At 42.3% G+C, this 16,584-nt stretch overlaps 1 protein-coding gene across 13 annotated transcripts in view; it reads left to right on the top strand.

The window, feature by feature from the left end:
* The window catches only part of ZMYM2 (zinc finger MYM-type containing 2), a 185,597-nt gene that overhangs the window by 85,376 nt on the left and 83,637 nt on the right, over positions 1-16,584 (top strand). For 12 of the 13 annotated variants that reach the window (XM_034758789.1, XM_034758797.1, XM_034758787.1 and 9 more), the window contains 2 exons: positions 13,246-13,396; positions 14,356-14,471. The exons of the other annotated variant lie outside the window; for it this stretch is intronic. In XM_034758789.1, coding sequence (XP_034614680.1) covers positions 13,246-13,396; positions 14,356-14,471 — 267 coding nt within the window. The remainder of the gene's footprint in view (positions 1-13,245; positions 13,397-14,355; positions 14,472-16,584) is intronic. 13 annotated transcript variants of the gene reach the window in all.

The raw sequence follows: 16,584 nt of genomic DNA, 5'->3' as shown, positions 1-16,584 counted from the left end.
CTGGCCACTGTTGGAAGACAGGATACTGGCTAGATGGACCGTTGGTCTGACCCAATAGAGCCATTCTTATGTTCAGCAAACAATTCAGGACTTGCCCTTCAAGGGCTCAGGGTTGTTATTTGAGCAAACAGATGCCAAGCTCCACACTCTGACTCACAAGCAACACTAAAATCTTTGGGGCTTCATACACGAGCCCCACAAAGGAAACATTTCAGATCACAGCATCCCCCACGCTTCTACCCTGCTCATCCTAGACAGGATTACAGTAGGAAGTGTTTCAGAGTGGTTAGCCGTGTTAGTCTGTATCAGCAAAAACAACGAGGAGTCCTTGTGGCACCTTAGAGACTAACAAATTTATTTGGGCATAAGCTTTCGTGGGCTAGAACCCTCTTCATCAGATGCATGGAATGGAAAATACAGTAGCAGGTGTGTGTGTGTGTATGTGTGTATATATGTGTGTGTATATAGATATAGATAGATAGTACATGAAAAGATGGGAGTTGCCTTACCAAGTGGGGGGGTCAGTCTAATGAGACAATTCAATTAACTGTGGAATACCAAGGGAGGAAAAATCACTTTTGTAGTGGTAATGAGGGTAGCTCATTTCAAACAGTTGACAAGAAGGTGTGAGTAAAAGTAGGGGGAAATTAGTATGGTAAAATGAGGTTTTGTGGTGACCCATCCACTCTGTCTTTATTCAGGCCTAATTTGATGGTGTCCAGTTTGCAAATTAATTCCAGTTCTGCAGTTTCACGTTGAAGTCTGTTTTTGAAGGTTTTTTGTTGAAGAATTGCCATTTTTAAGTCTGTTATTAAGTGACCAGAGACGTTGAAGTGTTCTACTGGTTATTGAATGTTATAATTCCTGATGTCAGTTTTGTGTTCATTTATTCTTTTCGTAGAGACTGTCCGGTTTGGCCAATATACATGGCAGAAGCATGGCAGAAATAATAGGCTAGGGCCACCTCAGCCCTCTTTCGACCAAGGCCAGGGCTTTGCGAGGCAGTCTTCGGCCCCTAAGCAAAACGTTTGAAGGGGCACCCAGGGGCAACACATCAGACCAGATCCCGGATCCTTCCCACCGTTTTGTGAACAATCTATCCCATTTCTAGAAGTTGGAGCAATAGAAGAGGTTCCTCAGAAGTTCAGGGGCAAGGGGTTTTATTCATGGTATTCCCTAAACCTGAAAGACAAGGGTGGACTCCAGCTTTTTCATGAATCTGTTGAGGTTTTCCAGGTCTAAAATAAGCTTAAGTTCTGCATGGGCTTTCTGCTTCTATTATTCCTTCTCTGGGTCCAGGGGACTGGAATGCCACCTTGACTTGAAGGACATGAACTTTCACATGTCGTTAGTCCTGTCACACAGGCGGTTCCTCTGCTTCGTGGTCTCAGGTGTTCCCCAAGAGCATGTTGGTCGTAGCCACTTCCCGAGGAGGCAACAAGTACAAGTAGACGACTGGCTAATTAAGGGCCGCACCAGGGCTCAGGTGGAGGAGCACATGAGCCTGATAAGGTCAACTTTTGACAGGCTCGGATGAATACTGAATGTGACAAAGTCAACTTTAACCCCCACTCAGAGGATAGAGTTCATCAGAGCTCTCCTAGACTCTGGTCAAGCCAAAGCATTCCTCCCGGAATCACATTTTGTGACAACGGGCACCATCATAGAGGACTTAAGGACACCCCACTTCTACAGCGCAAAATTGCCTGAAGCTGCTTGGTTGTATGGCAGCTTGTACATATGTAGTACAGCACCCAAGACTGTGGCTCTGACCTTTTCAGGCCTGGCCGGCCTCATTGTACAGACCAAACCAAGACAGCCTAGTCACTCTTTCTCCACCAGTTATTGAGTCCTTCCCTGTGGTGGCTCAACCCACAAGTGGTGTGCGCAGGGGTACCCTTTTCCAGTCACAGATGCATCAGTGATGGAATGGGGGGGTGCATGTAGGAAGACTCAGGACTCAAGGTCTCTGGTCCCGAGCAGAATTTTCCCTGCACGGCAACATCAGGGAGCTAAGAGCAGTTTGCCTTGCTTGCCAGACATTCCAAACCCCTCTGAAGGGCAGATGTGTATCAGTATTGACCGACAATACAACAGCAATGTTCTATATACACCGACAGGGTGGTTCTTTCTCCGCTCCCCTGTCAAGGCTGGATCCCCACTTTGAACTTTAGGGTACAAATGTAGGGGCCTGCATGAAAACTTCTAAGCTTAACTACCAGCTTAGCTCTGGTTCTGCTGCCACCATTTCAATGGATTCCATTCCTGGGAAACCTTGAAAAACCTTCACCAAATCCCTGGTGAAAACAAATCCAAACCCCTCCTGGGATCTACAACAGGGAGAAATTAACCATCCCCCCTCCTTCCTCCCACCAACTACTGGTGAATCAAGATCCAAACCCCTTGGATCTTGAACAAGGAAAAATCAATCAGGTTCTTAAAAAGAAGGTTTTTAATTAAAGAAAAAGGTAAAAATCATCTCTGTAAAATCAGTATGGAAATTAACCTTACAGGGTAATCAAACTTAAAGAGCTCAGAGGACTCCCCTCTAGTCTCAGGTTCAAAGTACAGCAAACAAAGATAAACACTCTAGTAAAAGGTACATTTACAAGTTGAGAAAAACAAAGGAAAACTAACACGCCTTGCCTGGCTATTTACTTACAAGTTTGAAATAGGAGAGACTTGTTTAGAAAGATGTGGAGAACCTGGATTGATGTCTGGTCCCTCTCAGTCCCGAGAACGAACACACTCCCCAACAAAGAACACAAACAAAAGCCTTCCTCCCCCAAGATTTGAAAGTATCTTGTCCCCTTATTGGTCCTTTAGGTCAGATGCCAGCCAGGTTACCTGAGCTTCTTAACCCTTTACAGGGAAAAGGATTTTGGAGTCTCTGGCCAGGAGGGATTTATAGTACTGTACACAGGACAGCTATTACCCTTCCCTTTATAGTTATGACATCCCCTATGACAGGAAGCCCTCAAACTGTGGGATTTCTCCATTGCCCACTCGATACATCTAGAGCAGGGGTAGTCAATAGGTGGACCAGGAGCCAAATCCAGACCACCAGATGCTTTTGAATGGACCCCAAAATCTTTTTATTTACTACTTATCATCATCATCAGTATTTTTTAAATTATTTTCTCTGGAGTCTGGACCTTGATTATACCTTGACCAAGAAATTTGGACCTTGACAAAAAATAGACTATCCCTGATCTAGAGGTGGCATACCTTCTGGGCTCTTAGAAAAACTGGCTGATCATCTCCGCAGGTCATTTCACAATCACAAGGACCTGAGAGGTCCTACTGCCTGTATGTCATGAATATCTTCCAACAGTGGGGAATTCCCGAGATAGACTTGTTCACAACAAGGCACATTGGGAAATATCAGCAGTTCTGCTCCTTCCTGAATCACAGCCCACTCTTGCTCGAGGATGCTTTTCTCTTCCCTTGGAAGGACCACCTGCTATATGTGTTCCCGTTCTTCCTGCTTGTACACACGGTCCTGCTAAAGGTCAGAAGAGAGAGCATCAATGATATTCATAGCACCAGCGTGGCTATGCCAGCACTGGTTCACCACGCTTCTAGACTTGTCAGTGGACACACCAGCGACCCTGCCCCTGGTCTCAGACTTGATCATGCAGAACCATGGCCGGCTCCAATATCCCAATCTAGAGTCTCGCCACCTCACGGCATGGAAATTCCATCGCTAAACCCCTTGGAACTGGCATGCTCAGACCCTGTTAGAGAGCCACTTGTTTGGCTAAGTGGAAGAGATTCTCTATTTGGTCATTACAAAAGGACACTCCACCTTTGCAGTCATTGATTCCCTATATCCTGGACTATTTACTACACCTGAAACAGCAGGGCCTGTCAGTGTCATCAATAAAGGTGCATCTGGCCACCATCTCAGCCTTCCATCCGGATTCGGTCGGCCAGTTGATTTTCACTAACCCCGTGGTCGGCCATTTTCTCAAAGGACTAAATAGACTGTACCTTCAAGTAAGGCAACCGATCCCCCTCTAGGATCTCAACCTGGTACCCCCAAGACTGATGGGGCCTCCCTTTGAATCCCTAGCAACATGCTCACTTCTCTACCTTTCCTGGAAAGTAGTGTTCCTGGTGGCTATAATTTCAGCCAGGAGGATGTCTGAGCTTAACTTGACTTCTGAGCCTCCATATATTGTCTTCTATAAGGACAAGGTGCAGTTGTGGCCCCACCCTGCCTTGCTCCCAAAGGTAGTTTCACATTTCCATGGAAATCAGGACGCATTTCTCCCAGTTTTCTTTCCTAAACTGCATGCCAGCAACCGGGAGTGAATGCTTCACTTCCTTGGACATCAGGGGGTGTTAGCTTTTCATATTGAAAGAACGAAGCCATTTTGAAAATCAACACAACTCTTTATTAAAATTACAGAGTGCATGAAGGGACTTCCAGTGTCATCACAAGCAATTTCCTCATGAATCATGGCTTGTATCAGGGCGTGCTATGATCTAGCGAAGATACCTGCCCCCTCACTGACAGCGCACTCCACAGGAGCGCAGGCATCCTCGGTGGCATTCCTGGCGTAGGTCCCGCATTCAAGACATCTGCAGGGTAGCAACATCGTAATCAATCCACACTTTTACATCGCACTACGCCATTGCACAGCAGGCCAGAGACAATGTTGTGTTTGGTAGAGGAGTGCTGCAGTCTGTGACTCACTGATCTCCAACCCCTCTTCCTAGGAGATGCTTGGGAGTCACCTACTTGGAATTGACATGAGCAAGCACTTGAAGAAAAAATGGTTACCTACCTTCCTGTAACGGTTGTTCTTCGAAATGTGTTGCTCATGTCCATTTCAACACCCACCCGCCTACCTTTCTGTTGGAGTAGTCTGGCAAGAAGGACCTGAAGAGGCAGCGGGTCGGCAGGGACCTATATATAATGCCATGAAGGCAGACTCCAGGGGACTCCACAGCCAACCGACAGGTACTGTTAGGGGGAAAACCTTCTGACAGCTCTGCATGTGGCGCGCATACACTTACTTGGAATGGACAGGAGCAACACATCTTGAAGAACAACAGTTACAGAAAGGTAAGTAACCGTTTTTTTCCACTGAAGGAAATAGGTGACTAGAAGGATTCTCAGTGTTTGCTCACCCTACAATTGTAAGGTTCATTAATGGACTTGGGACTTCCTCAAGTAACAGCCCCTCACTCTGGTTTGGGATCTTAATCTACTTCTTAGAGGTCTCACAAGACCCCATTTGAACCAATGGCGACCTATTTCTTAATGAACCTCTCTATGAAGATGGCCTTTTAAATAGCTATTACATGGGCTCGAAGAGTTGGAGAAATCAGGATTTTGATGACAGATCCTCATTTACAATATTCTTCAAGAACAAGGTTTCCCTATGTCCACACTTTAAATTCCTGCCTAAGGTGTCAGCTGAGTTTTGTCTGAACCAGACGGTACATTTACTCATCCCCCCACCCCCCCACTCCCTGAAACCACTTAACTGAGGGCAGGAAGTTGCTTTCCATACCTTTATAGAATCGGACTCTTAGGACTGGAAGGAACTTCTGGAGATACTTACTCCAGTCCCCTGAACTCATGGTAGGGCCAAGTATTATGTAGACTAGAGGTTCTCACAACACAATTTTTGGTGGCCTCAGTGCAGCCATCAACTCTTGCTTGTGGCTGCTCTGACAAATGTTCCTACTTTACTTTACTTTAGGAAAAACAAATAAATATGCACATATACGTGTCCAAATCATTGTAATTTATTTATGTAGGTTTTTTTTTTTTTCAGACTCAATAATAATACACTGTTGTATTTTGGTGCCCTTGACGCCCATTGCCTCGCCTGGCCCTCCACGGATTCCTCCTGGCCCTTGCTGCCTTCCTTCCATCAAACATGGGCTACTTGCCAAAGTTAGGGAACAGATTTTATTCCAAGTGCTTACAGGTACCTAAAATGTTAGAAGGGCTTCATCTAACTTGATGATATATGAATCAATAATCCTAAAATGATCAATGAAATAGTGATGTTTAAAGTCGCCATCAGTTTTAAAAGTTAAGAAGCTCTATTGTATTCCTTCTTACCCCCTTTATCATAAGAATGGCCATACTGGGTCAGACCAAAAGTCCATCTAGCTCAGTATCCTGTTTTCTGACAGTGGCCAATGCCAGTGCCCCAAAGGGAATGAACAGGTAATCATCAAGTGATCCATTCTCTGACGCTCATTCCCAGCTTCTGGCAAACAGAGGCTAGAGACACCATCCCTGCCCATTAAGGTGACCAGATGTCCTGATTTTATAGGGACAGTCCTAATATTTGGGGCTTTTTCTTATATAGGTGCCTATTACCCCCTACCCCGTCCTGATTTTTCATCCTTGCTATCTGGTCACCCTACTGCCCATCCTGGCTAATAGCCATTGATGGACCTATCATCCATGAATTTAGCTAGTTCTTTTTTGAACCCTGTTATAGTCTTGGCTTTCCCAACATCCTCTGGCAAAGAGTTCCACAGGTTGACTCTGCGCTGTGTGAAGAAATACTTCCTTTTGTTTGTTTTAAACCTGCTGTTCATCTGTGTGTCTGACAATTTTGTTCTTTACTATAGTTTCAACCAGTTTGCCCCTTACTGAAGTCAGACTTACTGGCTTGTAATTGCTGGGATCACATCTGGAGCCCTTTTTAAAAATTGGCTTCACATTAGCTAACCTCCAGTCATTTGACACAGAAACTTATTTAAATGATAGATTACAGACTAGAGTTAGTAGTCCTGCGATTTCACATTTGAGTTCCTTCAGAACTCTTGGGTGAATACCATCTGGTCCTGGTGACTTCTTACTGTTTAGTTTATCAATTTGTTCAAAACCCACCTTTAATGACACCTCAATCTGGGACAGTTCCTCAGATTTGTCACCTAAAAAGAGTGGCTTTTGGAAATTTCCTTCACCTCCTCAGCTGTGAAGACCGATGCAAAGAATTCATTTAGTTTCTACACAATGGCCTTATTGTCGTTGACTGCTCCTTTAGCATCCCAATCGTCCGGTAGCCCCACTGGTTGTTTAGCAGGCTTCCTGCTTCTGATGTACTTAAACATTTTTTTGCTATTACTTTTTTGAGTCTTTGGCTAGCTGTTCTTCAAATTCTTTTTTGACCTTTCTAATTATATTTTTACACTTCATTTGCCAGAGTTTATGCTCCTTTCTATTTTCCTCACTAGGATTTAACTTACACTTTTTAAAGGATGTCTTTTTGTCTCTCACTGCTTCTTTTACTTTGTTTAGCCACGGTGGCACTTTTTTGGTTCTCTTACTATGTTTTTTAATTTGGGGTAAACATTTAAGGTAACCTCTACTATGGTGTCTTTAAAAAGTTTCCATGCAGCTTGCAGGGATTTCACTTTTGGCGCTGTACCTTTTAATTTCTGTTTCACTAACTTCTTCATTTTTGTGTAGTTCCCCTTTCTGAAATTAAATGCTACAGTGTTGGGCTGCCAGCAATGCTTGTTTCAGTGACCTATTGATTGCTTTATTTCCTTTTCCTTCAGTCAGTCTTCAAGCTGCCCCTACTTGGAACGCCTTTTCAGTTCCATCATTGAGGAGCTATATAGTTTCTTCATTTGCATCCTATCTGAAGACCCATTTTTTCCTTAAGGCCCACAATATTTAAGACTTTAAAAATTTATCTACGGTAACTTCTTCCTCTCATTCTCTTAGTGCATCTTGGTTTATCTTTTTTCCCTGCCGGTTTCAGGATTGTAAGGCTTCCAAAGTCAGGACTGTCTTCTTATTTATCTTGTCTATTGGGCTGAGCATATTGTTGATGCTTAACAAATAAAAACAATAACCCATTGTGATGAAAGGGAGAGCATTACATTTCTCAGCAATATTGTTTCAGGTTTTCTGTTACCTTGGAAATAGAGAACAGCACTTTGGCTTACTTTTGGGATTGCACATGGTTTTAACATTCAAACATACTAGCTTGGTGAAGGGCCAACAGGAGTAGAAACAAGATATTGAAAAAAGTTTCAGAAGAGGAGGTGGCACAGGAGTTTGAGTTGGAAAAAGTGATAATGGGATTGGAGAGGGAGATTTTTCTATACAAAATATTGTGTTAAATACTGTACTATCAGTATTGCAAAAGTGCTAAAATCTCCTTGTAGGGGTCAGTGACAAACAGTGCAAGCTTTGTTGTTATGATTAGATACCTTCAGAATCTTTCCATAGAATTACACCTTAATATACCACTGGGAAAATTGTATTACTTATGGTACAGTTTTTGTCCATGTAGAAACTTGTGGGATGAAAATATAAAGACATTGGCTTTCTAGTATAAAATAAAAATATTAAGCAAATTAAGATCTCTAGGTTTGGATTTATAGATTTCTTTCTAGATACCATCAGCAAAGATTTTCTCACTCTAAAGTTTCAAGCTTGCACATGAAGTAGAATTAGGAACTTCTTTAATTGCAAGTCTGAATCTTGGAAACACTGGTCGTGGGCCTTGACACCTTCTTACGCTACTGATTGTATACTAAATGCCATTTCCTTAGTCCAGACATCCAGGTGGTCTTTCCTTGCTTCCAGACATGCAATAAGGTCTCTGCGACCATGTCTGGCTGTGTAACTGTGTGGGACTCACCCCTGTGGTGTCTCCTGCTGGTACCTTCTGGGAATTAGCTCTCTAGCCGCCGGAGCGCCCTCTGCAGGCCGGTGTCCCACTTTGCCTGGCCCCCCTGTCCCTCCTGGACCTGGTGCCCCTTGCACGCTGAGGTACTGCCGCCTGGCAGTACACCCCTCAGTCTCTGGGTCTCCCCTCCCGGGGAACTCCCACTCACTATCCCCACCTCGCCTCAGTTGTAGGCTACTGCTAATCACCAACTAGCCCCCACCCCCTGGGGCAGACTGCAGTATAAGCCACTCATCACAGGCAAGGTTTGGTTTGGACTCGCTGCCTCTACATATAGCGGAGCTGCCCCTCTGCAGCCCTAGTACCCTCTAGTGGGCGCTTCCTTCAGCCTGCAGCCTGGGGCTCTGCTAGGCTGGATCTCCCCAGCTCCCTGGCCTTCCCCAGCACTGCCCCACCCTTGGTACCTTCCTCAGCAGCCTGGTCCCTCCCTCTCCAAAGGCTAGAGAGAGAGTGTTCCTGCTCCTGGCTTCCCTGGCCTTTATAGGGCCAGTTGGGTCTGTTTGGGGCGTGGCTTCTGCTGTAGCTGCTTCCCAATCAGCCCAACTTTTGCCCTGCCCCAGCCCTCTCCAGGGCTGTTTTAAGCCCCTTTAGGCAGGAGCAGGTGACCACCCCGCTACAGGCTGCCTTTGCAACTCTGTTTTGCCCACCATTCCTTCATTAGACATAGGATATCCTTCAGAGTGTTCTCGCAACATTCAATGTATAATAAATTTCATTTTTTGTGCATGCCTGTTTTTCCATACCATGGAGTGCTGATAGCCTTCAAGGCCTGACAGCTTAATTTTGATCTCTTCTTCTAGTCCAGAATCCTGTGGAGGCTCCAGTAATTTGTCAAAGACTTAAAGGCCAGAAGGGATCATCGGGATCATTTAGTCTGACCTCCTTCATACTGCATTCCTGCTTTCTGATTCTGCTCCTGGATACAGTCTATCTATAAAGCCCCTTTTTAGAATAATTACATCAGTGCTTCCAGTTTTTGCTTAGAACCGTTGAGTGGTTATCTGCATAGACTTTGGAGAAATTACTCAATGCTCTTAGGTCTTTCTTCCTGGATTCCAGTCCTGCATAGACTCTGCCTTGAGGTTTTTACTGTGCTCAGTATAGCTAAATTCTTTAACGTTTGCTTTACATGGTTTCAAGAAGTGCTTCTGCGAGATATTCCTCACAGGTGAGCATGACTTCTGCATTTTGTGCTTGGGAGTTGAGTAAATTGTGTGGTGTCATATGTCTGATTAGAAATGTCACCCACAACGTGTAAACTCTCCAAGAGGCATTCTGAAAAATTTCCAGTAAGATGGGCATAAAATTGGCCTGGAATCCTTCAAAGGATTGATTCTCTAAATAGAAGCCAGAGTTGAATCCCTCCTTGGTGCTAGGATTGTCCACATCAGCACAGACCCAGCCACTCTTGAAGCAGAACGGATTGACAACACAGGTTGCCTCAAAGTGGCTTGCACAGGTCAAGAAGCCGAACTCTTTGGAGTACTGTGAGGCTGTGTTATCTGTTGCAAATTAATTCACCAAATTGGGGTGTGTGTGTGTGTGTGTGTGTGTGTGTGTGTGTACATTTTACAGAGGCGAGAGAATATTATAGATTCTGCTCTGGAAGAACTGACCTTCCACAAGTTTCTCCAGTGACTGCATAGACTTCTGGATTTGACTAAGTCGATGATGATAAATCCTTAAAGACGAAGAGAGCCAAAACTACCCAAATGAGGTTCCCTCTGCAAACAGGATAATTATGCCCTTACGTCCTTCTCTTGACCGATTGAAGCAGAAGTGGAAGGGCCCTTCCATTTCTCTCCCCTGGACCTAGGTGTTGAATGATTTGGGGAAATTACTAGGAAAAGATGCTGCAAAAAAAAAATCCCTCTTGAAAAAATTTACCATCAAGCATGAGCTACTTGACAAAATTAGGGAACAGATTTTATTCCAAGTGCGTACAGATACCTAAAATGTTAGAAGAGCTTCATCGAACTTGGTGATATATGAATCAGTAATCCTTCAAAGGAAAAATTCAAGATGGTCACCTAGGAGCAAGTTTACTACTACTAGATACAGAACACAAAGCCAGTGGCCTCTATCTTGTTGACGTTTTGTGTACATTTGGATCCTTACCTAACTGTGAGATCTTTATCAAATTTGTATAAGACAGCACTATCCATTTTGTGTATTGCCTTTTGTGTTGGCATCTGTACTGCTTGTGTTAACTAAGTGATTACCTTGGCCTAGTTTGCCTTATCTGCATGGTTTGAGAATGCTCTTGTGGGGTGGAATGATACTACTGATGGGGGTGGGGACTATCTGAAATCAGTCGGTCACCATCACAGTGTAGTAATTACCTAGAGTTCACCCAAAGTCTCAACTTGTCATTCGGTGATCAGTTGACGTACATAGAAACTCTTCTAGACATGGCTCAACTGCATCAGGACAGGAGCCCAAGATATTTTAAAGTTAAGAGAAATCCACTCTTCAGGATTTGTCAGAGCCAGGAAGTTTCAGCTCTAACAATATTCATGTTAGCTCTGCTAGCTGCAACAGTATTCATAGTAGCCATGATATATCATAACATCAGACAACCTCAGTGGAGCCTTTGATCCCACTGAAAGTATGTGGTATTTCACCAGTAATTATTTTGCTACTGATAGTCTTATAAGAATCATTCAGGGTGGAAGGTTAAGTAGAGGGTATTTCTATAACAGGGGTAGGCAACCTATGGCATGCGTGCCACAGGCGGCACATGAGTTGATTTTCAGTGGCATTCACACAGCCCAGGTCCTGGCCACCGGTCTGGGGGGCTCTGGATTTTAATTTAATTTTAAATGAAGCTTCTTAAACATTTTAAAAACCTTATTTACTTTATATACAACAATAGTTTAGTTATATCTTATAGATTTATAGAAAGAGACCTTCTAAAAATTTTAGAATGTATTACTAGAACGCGAAACCTTAAATTAGAGCAGTGGTTCCCAAAATGGGGTTTGTGAGCCCCTGGAGGTTCGCGAAATGTTACAGGGGCTTCTCGGGAAAAAATTCCCTAATGGCGGACAGAGCTGTCCCTAAGGACCCGGACCCCAGGCACCATGGGGCCAGCAGCCCGGAGCCCCTGGACTTCCAAGAGCTAAGCAGATCAAAGCAAGCATATCTATCACGCTGAGGAGATTTAAACTTCAAGACTCCTTATAAGAAATGGAAAGGGAGGTGGATATTTTTTGCTGTTTTTAAAATTAAATAGGCAGCTAGTATAGTTTTTAAAATTATTATGAAGAACAAGTTTAAGCTTTGTTGTAATGTGCATTGTTTGCCTGGACTGCTCAAGACCTGAATGCTTGTGTAGGAGAAACTCTTTAAGTTGGCTTCTTAAATACCTTCATGCTGGTTTCACATCTGATACTCCTTGATGAAACATAGCAGCCTTGTCTTATAACAGGCTTATTCAAAGTGATACAAGCTACGAAAGTGAGATCTTGGGAGAGTGTTGCCGTTTTCATAATGTAATAAATACTGTAATGATTAATAATAATAAATAATGTGTAATAAGCATGGCATCAAAACAAATTTTATATTTCCAAGATAACTGCTTTTATAATTTATACTCAGGTAAAGGAGAAAATCTCTGGAAATATTCATTTTTAGGAGGGGGTTCATGAGATTTGACATTTTAGTGAAAGGGGTTCATAGGTTGTTAAAGTTTGGGAACCACTGGATTAGAGTGAATAAATGAAGACTTGGCACACCACTTCTGAAAGGTTGCCGAGCCCTGTTCTATAAGATACTGATGCACAAGGGCTTGGCCATTTTATATCTAAAATTACGTTGGGAGTGGTTTAAGATTAAACCAGTTTTACTGCTTACAAAAGAACATACGAACGGCCATACTGGTCACACCCAAGGTACATCTAGCCCAGTATCCTGTCTTCTGACAGTGGCCAATGCCAGGTGCCCCAGAGGGAATGAACAGAACAGGTAATCATCAAGTGATTCATCCCCTGTCACCCATTCTGAGCTTCTGGCAACAGCTGAGAGATCCCATGTATTTTAGTTCAACTACATGAAAGCATTTTTAATGTTTCTTTTTTAGCATTTAACATAAAATCCCACTTTCCATGCATCGTACTGAGTTCTATTTTGGTGCCTAATTACCTGTGCCATTTCTTCCTGCATGGGTGAAGTCCTTTTTGAGCCTAGAGTATCCCGATTTTAAACTTCAGTTCTCCATCCCACCTCCCTCCAAGAAAAGACTCTCCTCTTTCATTACACCATTTATCCGCTAGCAGGAAGAGATAAATATGGGCACCTCCAAACTATTGTAACCACTCAGACTTATCTAGGCTCCAACACAGTTCACAAAATTATTTTCAATACTATTGAAATTTTAAAAAATATTTATTTTTAGCCAAGCCATCCTTTCCTGCCAAAAGAAATGTTCTAGATCTTTTATGTAATACAGGAAGATTCTAATAAGGTGAGAATAGCAGAAAATGTATCTTCCTGTGTACTTATTGTAATATAACTTTAAAGTCATAACTAATACATTGTTTTGCTTTGTTTTATGTTTTAGAAATATGGCAAATTAACAACTTGTACTGGTTGCAGAGCTCAGTGCAGGTTTTTTGAAATGACTCAGTGCATAGGACCTAATGGATATATGGAGCCATACTGCTCAACTGCATGCATGAACACACACAAATCAAAATATGCAAAATCACAAAGTAAGTGAAAAGGATGGTGGCTTTTCATCACTGATAAGAGTAGACTTGAATTTAAAAAAAAATTGACTTCCATGTTTTACTTCTGTTTATTTCTCTTGTGAAGAAGAAAAGACATAAGATTTGCAAAAGTATATTTTTTTCTATTTTAGAATATAAATTCATGTAGGTTTTAAAATTACTCATCACTATTGTATATGAGTATTTTGCAGATTTTAAAGGAAAAACATACTTTCTTTTTATATTCTAGACTTGTAATATTTTAGTCCCTGCTCTGGTCATTTTCCATTTGGAATATTGCAACTCTCTTCCTTTTAGCTTATTGATTCCCAAATTGTCCCGCCCCTCCCCCCAGTAAAAAACGTTTTCCAGTGTATTGAGGCTTGTAGGTTACTGGGTGGGAAACATTGAGACATAATAAATAGTGTACACCAGTGATGCTACAGAGTCAGATATAGTACAGTCTTCATGCATGTAGGGGGTACTTTTTCATATTTGATACCATCCAGTATTGAATACATTTCCGTCCATATGTATGAGGCATTGCAACTGTCTCTCCTTCACAAGATGCGTCATTTAGCCAAGACATTTATCCTGGGAAAGGGGTGTATAAATCTATCAAGATTTCTGAGTGGGAAAAGGAGACAGAGTGAATGAGCTTGATCACTAAATTGGAAATACTAATAAGTTTTTGATAGGAACACGAAAATACTTTAACACTGAGGTTTAACAAAGAAGATCAGGAAGAACTAAAATATATATTTGTGTGTGTGTGTGTGTGTGTGTGAGAGAGAGAGAGATTTTCAGAGCCTAATAGTTTTGTGGTTTTTTTGTAAGAAAATGTAATTATGAAATTTAGGTTTTACATAAATAAAATGAGGGGAAGTGGTAAATTATAACCTAGTAAATTTGTACACTACTACTTGTATTTACTTTCTGTGTAAACTACGTTTTTCTTTTAGGTATGGGAATTATTTGCCACTTTTGTAAACGAAACTCTTTACCTCAATATCAAGCCACAATGCCTGATGGAAAACTGTACAACTTTTGCAGTTCCAGTTGTGTAGCTAAATTTCAGGTTAGCTGTTGTGTTAAATCTTTTCCTCCCTGAAAAAAAAAATATATGTGTGTGTGTGTGTGTGTGTTTGTTTATGTGAGTGTTAAATATGTGCATATTAAAATATCTGGCTTTTATGTAGCTTATTTTGATTTTTTTACTGAAACTAAAAAAAGCCTATCTTGGGCCACAGGCAATTTTGACATAATGAAATTTCAATTTCATTATGTCAATGAAATGAGTGTACAGTTTCATAAAGAATAAAACTCTGAATCTAAAAATCTGAAAATAACCAATTAAAAATATATCCCCGCAATACGTGGGCACACCCACCAATATCAGTCCTCATCACATCCTCCCCCCCCCCCCCCCCCTAAAAAAAAAAAAAAAGTATGTGTACAAAGATGAGCCCTACAGCGTACACTGAAGGACAACAAATTTTGGATCTTTCAGACCAAGTGGGGGAAGTGTATACCAAAGTTGAGGGTCCTTCATGTTTGAATACCTACCATATAGGGCTCCACTGACTGCAACTACAGCAATATGTCATGGGGACAGAGGTGCTCTCTGGAACTGTTGCATCCTGTGCCATTGAAGACTTGCAGATGAAAATTAACCACTTAAACTGCACCCAGAAAACAAATAGGTTACCAATGCATATCCCAGAGCACTGATACCCTGTTCTTCTGGTGGGATATGCTATTTACCAAATGGACTGTCACGTTCCTCACAAGCTTCAATTTCTGGTTTGATTTAAGGTGTAGCCTCCATATAGACTGCATTGCAGTAGTTAAATCTTTAGGTGAGAAAGGTATGAAAATAGCCTAGTCTGCATCTGAAAGAAATTGTTGCAATCTCCAGATTAAATAAAAATGGAATAAAGTCTTCCTAGTATTGTTGCTATATGATTGCCCAACAGTGACTGGGGCTCCAGCAATACCCCCAAATGGCTTCCCATATGTTGTTAAAGTTTGCACATTTATGGGAGCAGATGTAATCCCCCCCTGCATTTTCTGGTTGCTTCTCACAAATCTGCCAGCATCAGATCAATCTTCTCCAGATTGAGCTTCAGTCAGATAGCCTTCATCTGTGTCCCAGTCTACCAAACATCTGGTAAGGCATCCAACAGCACTGTCTAGATTGGATGAAATAACAAAATAGAGCTGGGTGTCGTCAGCTTATTGAGAACATTATAACACATGCCTCTTGCTAACCCTCCCAACAGTCATGTATATTTGTCATTCCCACATACCTGCCTTGTTCAGTAAGATGGAATCCTGCAGAGTTCCACGTGTGGGAGCTCTTGAGACTGAAAAGCAATTACACAAAACAGTTCAGTATCTCTTGAGAGAGAGAAAGCTACTGAAGGACAATCCTGTCTGCTTCTGCTTGGCTTTGCAGACCAGACAGTGTTTCATCCCTAATACTGAAAGCAGCTGATGGATCTACAAATGTCAGCATGGCTACTGGCTGTTCCTCTTTCATAGGAGATCAGCCAGTGCTACTATTACAGTGTTTGTGCTTTACTAGGGCTGTGCCCAGCCCAGGTTAACATGGACTAAGATGATCTGAGGCATCCACAAATTGTCTCGGTGCAAGCTTTTAAATACTTTCAACCAGGGATGGAAGGTCAGATACTTAGTGGTAGTTGGCTAAATCGTCCACTTCAGGTGCTGACTTTTGGTCATATAATCACTTCCTTCAGAGGAGTTGGCTTCTATTAAGTAAGAGTCGATATCTCTCAACAGTTCACCCGTGTTCCACTCCTCTGAATAAACCTTGAAAGGAAGGACAGAGATCTAAAGCACAGGTTGTGGCATGAAGTATTCCTGGCATCTCTAATACCAGAGTGAACAACATGGTACTGAACTCAAGAAAAGGAAACCAGTTTTTTTTCACCCTCTTCAGTCAAGATGTTGCCCTTCATCTATTGAAAAAGACAATTAATTCTGAAAAAAGCAACAGAGGGTCCTGTGGCACCTTTGAGACTAACAGAAGTATTGGGAGCATAAGCTTTTGTGGGTAAGAACCTCACTTCTTGCATCTGAAGAAGTGAGGTTCTTGCCCATGAAAGCTTATGCTCCCAATACTTCTGTTAGTCTCAAAGGTGCCACAGGACCCTCTGTTGCTTTTT

This window comes from Trachemys scripta, chromosome 1 (assembly GCF_013100865.1).
Source record: "Trachemys scripta elegans isolate TJP31775 chromosome 1, CAS_Tse_1.0, whole genome shotgun sequence".
NCBI lineage: Eukaryota > Metazoa > Chordata > Testudines > Emydidae > Trachemys > Trachemys scripta.
Note: the sequence above shows the minus strand (reverse complement) of the source record. Positions and strands in the feature narration are given on the sequence as shown.